We start from the raw sequence: 9,535 nt of genomic DNA, 5'->3' as shown, positions 1-9,535 counted from the left end.
TCAGAAAATTTAATAGCAGGATGAGAGGCTAGTCCAGCTAGATCATGTTCCATGTACTCGAAAACAAGATATAAGCTGCAAGACATTCTTGATGTAACTAAGCCTTCTAGCTTTATGATATTAGGATGGTCAAGACGGCGTAATATCTGGATCTCTCTCGCCATAAAACGCACACTTTCTGGCTCCAAGTTATCAAACCTAACTTTCTTCAAAGCAACAATTTTCTTCCGATCCAGATCACGAGCCCTATATACATTACTATAAGTACCCTGACCAATCTGCATAAAGCAAGTAAAAAACTACTGCATCAGAGATCTTTCCTCACAGACAGCTAGCTATAAGTCCAAAACCTTTTCAGGTATAGTTTAAAAAAAAACAATCAACTGAAAAGAAAAATCTAGTTTCCATAACATTAAGTGTCATTTACAGCAAATCAAATATGTTTCTAAATACGGAAACATGCCACTAAAAGTAAGTCAAGCAATCCAAATAGGCTATTTAACTGCATTTTTTTTTACAAATGAAGAAAAGAAGATTACTTTGTCCAACTTCTCGAAAGAATCAGCACGGCGTGGAACCCATCCTTTAATAGCTTCTCCAGCAACAGAAGCCAACCATGGAGGCCAACCAGCAGCTACATACTCTCCCTCAGTAGCTTTAGCAATGGTAATACTCATAGCAAGAGGTGAAGTTGCAGCAACATTCTCAATCTTCTTCTCCCTTCTACTCAACGAAACATTGGCTTGCTTATGATTACTCAACACAGGTCTAACACTAACAACATCAGACCTTTCCTTAATCCTAAGAGTCTCTTCTCTTCTAGAAGAAGTAACCGGTCTCGAAACTCTAAACTCGGAAGAGGATTTGCTAGAGAAACGATCTCTTGGACTATCTTTGCTATCTTCAATAGCAGAAGGCTTACCACAAACACAACCCATCTCTCTCTCTCAAAATTACCCCCAAAAATTATGATACTTTACAATTCATACCATCTTTGTTCTCCACTACCTAATCAAGTGGACCATCAAACATATAAAAAAGTCCGAGACTTTCAGAAACCAGACAAAAAGGGGGAAACGAAATCAAGGAACCCTAGAACACGGAGACCACTGTAACCCAGAGAAAAAAAATGATTTTTTCCCTCAAATTGCAAAATGTGCCCAGATCAAGAAGACAGTTCAAGCATTTATAATTAAGAGTGTAGTACAAAAAGAAAAAAAAAAACCCAACTTTTTGCGCATAAAGCTAGCACCTTTGAAGAGAGAGAGAGAAGACTAAAAAAAACAGCAGAAGCAAAAAAAAATGTAAAATTGAGTAATTTTGCAGGGGAAAAAAATGGAGCTTTCGTGAGGAAGAGAAATCAGGAGGAGAAATCAAAAGGGTTTTTTTAAGAGTAGTGTTGGTTTGCTTGAGACTTGAGAGAGGGAGAGAGAGAGGTGATGGATCTAGGGGNGGAGAGGTTTCAGAGAGACGCATGTGTGTTGAAGCAGAACAAGGTTGAATGAATTAAAAGTAAAAATTTGCAAACTTCAAAAATAAACATTATTATGATTTTTCTTTTTTTTTTTTGTTGAAAAAAATAAAATAATAATAAATACGTTTGGTAGTGTGTAATTTTTTTTACTTTAGAAAAATATATACTATATATTAATGTGCAGTTAAATAATATATTTAATACGACTATGCTTTTTTTGTGTGTGGGAAATGATAAATTAAGCTTATACGAAAAGACATTCTTGATGCGATCCGTTAAAAACACGCGCTCTTAATCACTTTTTAAGTTTTTAATCTTTAACTAATCATAATCATCTTCTTATACTAATCAAAATCCTTCTTCTTCTCAACTCATTGAAAGCAATTAAGGTTAAAATCTATATAATATAGAAAACAAGAATAAACTCATAGGCACATAACACCCATCAAAAATATCATACAAAATTTTGTCATAAGGATACAAATTTTTAATATACACAAAATATGAAACTTTTATCCTAGTTTTAGGTTTTGAATAGATGTTACAGGCAATGCAGACTAATCGATCAGTAATTTGGTCTATTTTATTTTTGGATAGACAACAAACTATTGCAGATCCAATTTATTTTAATGTAAAATCAGTTTCTAGTTGATTCGCAGCAGATTCTCTCTATTTTTCTAGTTATATACTATTACGAGCTATAATTTATATAAAAAATAAATAAAAATGATTTAGTCTACCATTTGAAAAAAAAAAAATCAGTCTTTATTGAATAAATGATCAAAATAAGAATATAGTTGTAATATTTAAAGCGCGTAAGCTGGCATGGTAATGCAACGAGAGTATTCAAAGTTTTGTTTTGTGGGGGTAAAAGTGTTATACTTAAAAACTTTATCACTTAACTTTATTAATATTATTTAAGTTAAAGCTTTAAATCTCCTATATATTAATAGAGAAGCACTCCCTTGAAAAAGCTGATGTGTCACCGCCAGAGAGCTCGAGACACATTTAGCTATTTAGCCTCATTTAGATTTATTATTTACAACTATATGCAATTGTGTTTTTGACAAAAAAATGTGTTATACTTAAAAACTTTATCACTTAACTTTATTAATATTAATTAAGTTAAAGATTTAAATATATTTATTGAAATGCATGTATAACCCATGCAGATCTCATGAATTCAAGCGGGACAGATGCAAATACATTTTACGGCTCATAATATTTAAACCCGTTGCAGGATAGCTTAGCAGACGGGTTTGATCGGGTAAACAATTTTATTTAAATTATCCGATTCATGAAATTTTAGGTTTTTGTGATTTTTATCTGATTTGATAATTCAAGATTTTGATACAAATCTAACGATCACTAATTTGGTTCACATTCTATCCAGATCCGCCATCATGTCAATCTAAAATTTATTGTGAAACGATTACTATTTAAAACTTTTATAAACTTGATGAATTCAAACCAGTATAAGTTTGTTTTATAAATGTTATAGTAAATAAATATATTTACAAATGTAATATTTTAAACAAAAATTTTACTCCGTGCAACAGCACGGGTTATTACCTAGTTAATAAATAAAATAAATACAGAAGATTATGGAACGGACATATATGGTTTCCATAATGATTTTAATATGTTTTGATAAGTATTAAACTGTAAATGTACTTTTCTCTCAATACACGAAAACTTTAAAGATATCTTGTATTTTCCAGTAACGCAATAATATACGTGTATATATATATATCTTCATTGTATATATTGCTTTGATTATATAAGTATCTTAGTATAAATTAATAATGGATATTTGATCAATCCTAATCTGATTTTGTGTTAATCTCAAAAGAAGTAACCCGGGATAATAAATTTGATCCTTACGAAAAAAAATAAAGAAAATATAGAAGCCATTAGCCCATATAGAAGCCATTAACCCTAGCTAGAGCCCTGCCGTGTAAATAAATCCAACTAAAAGAAGGCATCAATGGACAAGAGTGTGTGCTACAAAATTCACCTAACTTGAATCCGGAGAAACCGAGACACAGACCGAAGATCAAGGTCCAGCGTGCATGTTCAAATTGCATAGGAGAGTTAATGTTGAAACTGGCGTATCCAAACGCAAACATGGAGCAGACGTAGACCAAGACATCCACAGTTGGGTAATTGTAGGAGAAAAAATAAACGGCCGTCATAAGAATGAGGGAATATATCATACGTGCGTAAGGTAAAGGAAGCTCATCTTCATTGTAGACACTACTAGTTGTGGGGAGCTGTAACGCAAGTAACATCGACGTGTACAAGATTGAGAAACCGACGATGGTTGTGTAATGCAACCAACACATTGAAGAACACACACTATGGAGTGATATCGGGATGGCCAATATCGACACTGCCGCTATTAACTTCCAGCAAAGCCCTCTCATGTCTATGTATTAATTTGTAATCTTTTCTCTTTTCTATGAAGAACGAACGTACGTTTTATATATATGGCTTGCACTAGTTTTATATTGTTTTAGAAATAGGATAACCATTAATTAATTAATAACTAGGATATATCCCGTGCTTAAAGCACGGGTCAACATTTTAAAAAAAGATTATAATATAATAACTAAAATTATTATTTTTTTAAGTTATTTTGTTTGAGATAATATTTATTTAAAATTGTTATGTAAATCTATTAGTCTATTTGAATACTAATTATTTTAGAATATTATAGTATTTTATTTTTGATGTATTATTACAGTTTTATATTGTTTGTTGTTATATTTGCATCATTATTATGTGAAATATAAAATAGTAATTTTAATATTATAATTGTGAGTAAATAAAAATTATTAATTTATTATTTATATAAATTTAGTTTTACCAACCTGCCAATGTGGAAATTAAAACATACATTTCATACAATGAATAATATATCTTCGTTTAAAAAAAATCAAATCACAACATATGCAGAAAAAAATATGCATTTTAAATTATAAGTATTATATGAAAATTCCAAACAATTTGTAAATAAAATAAAATAAAGATGATAGGAGAATCATAATTTGAAAACTTAACAAAATCTTCGAATTTAGTTATTAAAAATAATTGTATTGTATACTTGGATATAAATTCTTAGTTTTTAAAATTCTGATTGGTTTATATATTTTTTTTAAAAAATAATTAGTAATTTCGTCCATAATTTATTAGAGAGAGAAAATTATTTTTTAGATTTTTTAATATTTGATCCGTAAGTGTTTTTTATTTTTAATTAATTATATTTATTTAAATTAGTTAATTAAACTTAATTATTTTTTTCTAATGGCAATTGTGTAATTTTTTACACATTTTAAGGTTAGTTTTATATTTGTACTTCTCAATTAATATAGTAGGATAGGATAAATATGAAATCTAAAAATATGAATTAGATGTATATCCTAAATCTACCATACAGATTCTTTTAAGGAACGAAATCGAAGAAAGAAAACGATCAAAATCAGTAAAGACATCAACATAACACATCTCCCACTGTAACAATTAATTAAAAAATATTAAATTCAGAATATGACATATTTTAATACTCAACCCTCAAAAGTAACGTAGAAGAAAAAAATACACTAAATCGTTGACAAATCCAAAACATGCACTAAATGTTTTTACCCCAGATCGAAGGGATCAGTGTAAAAAACTTTGGCGACGCATTCACAAAAACTAATCATTGATTCTTTTTGTAAAATCCAGATACGAAAATTTGGAACATAACTGTATTCATCCAAAAAGGTAATATCTTTTTTTCCCCCGAATCTGTAGGTATCTTATGCAAAAATTTCTCCTTTTTTTCGTATCTGGGGCTAGATTTAGATTTGTGGGTACTGTTCAATTCACGAATCTCTAATGATGGGTACTTGCCCTAGAGGCCAATGAGTGTGTTAAAAGTTTGGATTGGATCGAGATGTGATTAAAGTTTGATCCTTTTTCATGCCAATGCAGGTCAGAATTTCACAATCGGTCGGATTCGAATCAAAATCGATACTTGTGTGCTGGTAAAGTTCAAACCTTTTTGGTCAATTGATTCTGTTCTTCTTCTTCTTCTTCTGTAATGTATATGGAATTGAATTCTGGTTTTGGTTATGTTTTTTGTTTTAGGTTTTGTAATTTTGTTTGGGGTGGATCTGACTTGAGAAAGTGTTTTCGATATGAGAGTTCGATCTAGAGGGTTTAAGAGACAATGACTGTCAATGTCCTTTGGGTTTCAGAGTTATGGCTCATTGCAATTACTCAAACCTTGAGCTTTTGAGCCTTTGTCTTCTTGTTTCTTCACAATGCTCACTTCAAATTCTAAAGAGAAGGAAAGGTCTCTCTCCTTCTTATGTTGCTGGTACTTAGGTCGTCGACGAGTTGCAATGCTTCTCCTTCTTAGCCTCGCGTTTGTTGTCTTTGTATTGGGTTCTTACACTATCAACAAAGGTAATAGTTTCTTTCTCAAGTTTTTGATGTCTTCAATCTAGTTTGGTTTTGGTTGGTTATTAGAATCTGTTGGTAATGCCTGCATTGTGATACAACAGAGAGCAATAGTCCAAACATTCATCAGAGTATTCAAACGATGGATTTTGGAAGCAGCCAAACTCCAGTAAGTAGAGAATTGACTTCTTTCTATACAGAGAACTCTAATAATGATCATATTAGAGATTCTTTTATGTGGAATGGCCTTGGAGGAAGTGATGTAGACGTCAACCATCCTCCTCCGTCTTTACTTTCAACGCATCACCATCCATGCGATAGTTTTTCATTTCCTCCTCCTCCTCCACCTGGAATGAGAAGGCCTGGGCCACGACGTAAGCTCTTTCTTCGATTCCATTAGTGTTTTGCTCAGACCCTGCAAGAACTTGCTTTTTACCTTCTCCATTCTTTATTTGTGCAGCGTGTCCGGTATGCTATCTACCTCCAGAAGAGGCCTTAGCGCATATGCCAAAGCTTCCATTTGAATCTCCTGTGCTCAAGAATTTGACATATATCCGTGATGAGAATCCTGTAAAACATGAAGAAGGTCAAGGAGGCTCTGATTTTGGAGGTTATCCTTCTCTTGAGGATAGGACTAATTCCTTTGACATAAAAGAGTCCATGACTGTGCATTGCGGGTAAGCTTCTATGTTTAACTTATGGTTTCTTCTTCAAACCATGGAGCTTCACTTTTCTGATTCCTGTTTTTGTTTCTGCAGATTTGTTAATGGAACAAAACCTGGTCATCAAACTGGTTTTGACATCGATGAAGATATCCTTCATGAGTTGGACCAGTTCCATGATGTGATTGTTGCCTCAGCGATATTTGGTAATTTACTTATAAGAGAAGTTTCCGGTGTGACATCTATAGTTTGTATATCTTTGCCTTTCATACATAAGTTTCAATCTTTTTTTCTCAGGGAAGTATGACTTAATACAAGAACCGGTGAACATCAGTGAAATGGCGAGGACGAACATCCCATTCTACATGTTTGTTGATGAAGAAACACATTTATACCTTAAGAACACGTCGAGTTATACAGAAGATAACAAGAGAGTGGGATTGTGGAGGATCATTGTTGTACATAATGTCCCTTATACTGATGCACGGCGTAATGGAAAGGTTAAAAGATTTTAGAGAATAAATAGTAGATTTTAGAGGATCATTGTTTGTTTCCGTGTGTTAAAAATATGAGCTAGGTATAATGATGATGCACTTTTACAGGTTCCAAAGCTTCTATTGCATAGATTATTCCCAAATGTGCGGTACTCTATATGGGTTGATGCGAAGCTCCAGCTTGTTGTTGATCCATATCAAATCCTTGAAAGGTAGATATATTAAGTTCTCTCTGGCTTGAAATAGTATGTCCATGCCAAATCTGTCAACTTTTATTGTCTTTCTGAATGTTCAGGTTCTTGTGGAGAACGAATTCTAGTTTCGCAATCTCGAGACATTACCGACGTTTTGATGTGTTTGTAGAGGCTGAGGCTAATAAAGCCGCAAGAAAATACGACAATGCCTCAATTGATTACCAAATAGAGTTCTACAAGAAGGAAGGTCTAACACCTTATACCGAGGCTAAGCTTCCAATAACAAGTGGTATGGTTTTTTAAGCATATGAAGATATTGAAATTTCCGAATTACATCTTTCTTTCTATTGAGCTCAATTGAATATTTTGGTAGATGTTCCTGAAGGGTGTACAATCATAAGAGAACATATACCGATCACAAACCTTTTCACGTGTGTTTGGTTCAACGAAGTAGATCGGTTTACATCCAGAGATCAAATAAGCTTTGCAATTGCAAGAGACAAGATAAGAGAAAAAGTTGATTGGAGCATCAATATGTTCTTGGACTGTGAAAGACGCAACTTTGTGAAACAGGTAAAAGAAGCAAGCAGAGAAAACTAACACTTGTTTCGGTTTAAGAGTTGGTTTGTTGTGTGAGAAAAAACAAAAAAGACTGATACTTTTCATCATCTTCTTCTTCTTTCTCTTGATGATAGGTTTATCATAGAGACGTTTTGATGAACATGAGACCTCCTCGACCTTCTTCGAGGGTTCTTCCAGAGCCACCAGCTTTACCACGCGGAAGATTAGTTGGTGGTAAAGCCACCACAACAGGGAAGAAGACCCCGGGACAACGTGGAAAAAGGCGTCACCGGAAAGTTTCAGCTGGTGGAAGAAATATGAGATAGAGAGATAAAGAGATTCCACATTTTTCCTTCTTCTTGCAATATTTTTGTTCTTATTTGATTATTTACAGTTCCAAGTAGTTAGAAGAAACAAATCTCGTGAGTTTTGAAATTTTGTCCTCTAATTAAAATTTACTGATATATATATATATATATCTTTGGCCAATTTTATATAGTATACTGTAATTTTTCTTCAACCATTGTTATTGTTTCTTTACGTTCGTGTTTGTGATCTTAGTAGAGAAGCAGCAATTTTATACTCTTGTCTTGTGAAACGGTTAATAATAATAGTAAACATTAATGTTAAACCGAAATGATAACCGGTAGAAATTTAAACCGGTGGACACTTGTTTTGTCGGCTATGGATAATTATAAACGTTGAAAGTGGGCCTGCCTGTCAGTAGTAACCGATGGAGTCTTTTCCACTTGGCATTAATTACTACTACAAGTCTACAATTCTGTATCTATAGTACTGATAATCCAAAGGGAATTTACAGAAAAAAACATAGTAAAAAGAATTCTCTGTTTTATTTGTTGTAAGTTGTAAACTGGTAAAAATCCCAAAGTTTTTTCTTTTTTACAAGAGATCAGTTTTTCTAAACCATGAAAATATGATTCTCTTTGATGACAAAAAAAAAATAAAACCATGAATCTCTGATGTGATTGTGATTTTTACAATTAGACTTACCTCCTGCCATTACACTAAAATCACTTCACAATTATGTGTGTTTTTATCATAGCAAATCTATATAAAAAAAAATTACAACTACACAGTCCATAAATAGTCTTATAGTTTTAATAGTCCAACCAATCACCCTCTATGTCGACGAAGGAAACATTGGGTTTTGACATTTTTATTTTCCTGATTCACAAAAAAATATCTTTGAATAAAAAGGAGAAGATATTTACAAAAACTCCAAAATCCAAAATAAAATACTACTAGTATACATAATTAACACATATAGCTCCAGGAACTTTGTCAATGACCATGACGATGGGGTTCTTCTTTGTCCCTACAAAGATTAATTACTACTTTCAATTATTCTACTTTTTGTATTTTTGCCTGGAATCTTTCAATTATTTCTCCACCTCAAATTTCATTTAGAAAAAAAAAAGAATAATAATATAAAGTTATATAAAATCTCTGATTAGTCATATAATTAATTATAAATTAGTTGGGACGTGGGGATTGAAATTGTCTATAGCTTTTCTACAAGAGTGACCCACAATTAAATCCATTAGAATTTAATTAAGATAAAAAGAAATCACAAAATCATGGAATCTATCAAAGTCCAAATCCCTAAATCAGATCATCTCCTCTTCTACACAAAAGCCAAAGTCCCCCCATACCTTACCTTTCCTCTCCTCTTCCCCCCCCCCC

General features: G+C 32.5%; 2 protein-coding genes across 4 annotated transcripts in view; one reads left to right on the top strand and one right to left on the bottom strand.

Annotated features, from left to right (window-relative positions):
- LOC104758642 (probable serine/threonine-protein kinase At1g54610) overlaps positions 1 to 1,454 on the bottom strand; it is a 4,659-nt gene extending 3,205 nt beyond the window's left edge. Inside the window, exon 1 of the mRNA XM_010481538.2 lies at positions 540 to 1,454. Coding sequence (XP_010479840.1) covers positions 540 to 938 — 399 coding nt within the window. The 5' untranslated portion in view covers positions 939 to 1,454. The remainder of the gene's footprint in view (positions 1 to 539) is intronic.
- Positions 5,073 to 8,320, top strand: LOC104758641. Of its 3 annotated transcripts, none has more exons than XM_010481535.2 (11): positions 5,073 to 5,239; positions 5,450 to 5,502; positions 5,606 to 5,926; positions 6,025 to 6,294; positions 6,381 to 6,597; positions 6,679 to 6,788; positions 6,880 to 7,082; positions 7,185 to 7,288; positions 7,372 to 7,559; positions 7,644 to 7,843; positions 7,966 to 8,320. In XM_010481535.2, the coding sequence occupies exons 3-11, from the start codon at positions 5,782 to 5,784 to the stop codon at positions 8,155 to 8,157; spliced, it is 1,629 nt and encodes a 542-aa protein (XP_010479837.1). In that variant the 5' UTR covers positions 5,073 to 5,239; positions 5,450 to 5,502; positions 5,606 to 5,781; the 3' UTR covers positions 8,158 to 8,320. The 3 variants fall into 3 exon arrangements, with proteins under 3 accessions (XP_010479837.1, XP_019094689.1, XP_010479838.1); XM_019239144.1 differs by lacking the exon at positions 5,073 to 5,239 and adding an exon at positions 5,248 to 5,269; XM_010481536.2 differs by lacking the exon at positions 5,073 to 5,239 and adding an exon at positions 5,308 to 5,360.

Source organism: Camelina sativa, chromosome 17 (genome assembly GCF_000633955.1).
Source record: "Camelina sativa cultivar DH55 chromosome 17, Cs, whole genome shotgun sequence".
NCBI classification, from domain to species: Eukaryota; Viridiplantae; Streptophyta; class Magnoliopsida; order Brassicales; family Brassicaceae; genus Camelina; species Camelina sativa.
Note: the sequence above shows the minus strand (reverse complement) of the source record. Positions and strands in the feature narration are given on the sequence as shown.

Excerpts from the sequence above, each read along its gene's own strand:
- LOC104758641 (XM_010481535.2), top strand. The coding sequence starts at position 5,782 with ATGCTCACTTCAAATTCTAAAGAGAAGGAAAGGTCTCTCTCCTTCTTA. Across the intron at positions 6,598-6,678 it reads TCCATGACTGTGCATTGCGG|ATTTGTTAATGGAACAAAAC; the intron begins GTAAGCTTCTAT and ends TTGTTTCTGCAG. Across the intron at positions 7,289-7,371 it reads CCATATCAAATCCTTGAAAG|GTTCTTGTGGAGAACGAATT; the intron begins GTAGATATATTA and ends CTGAATGTTCAG.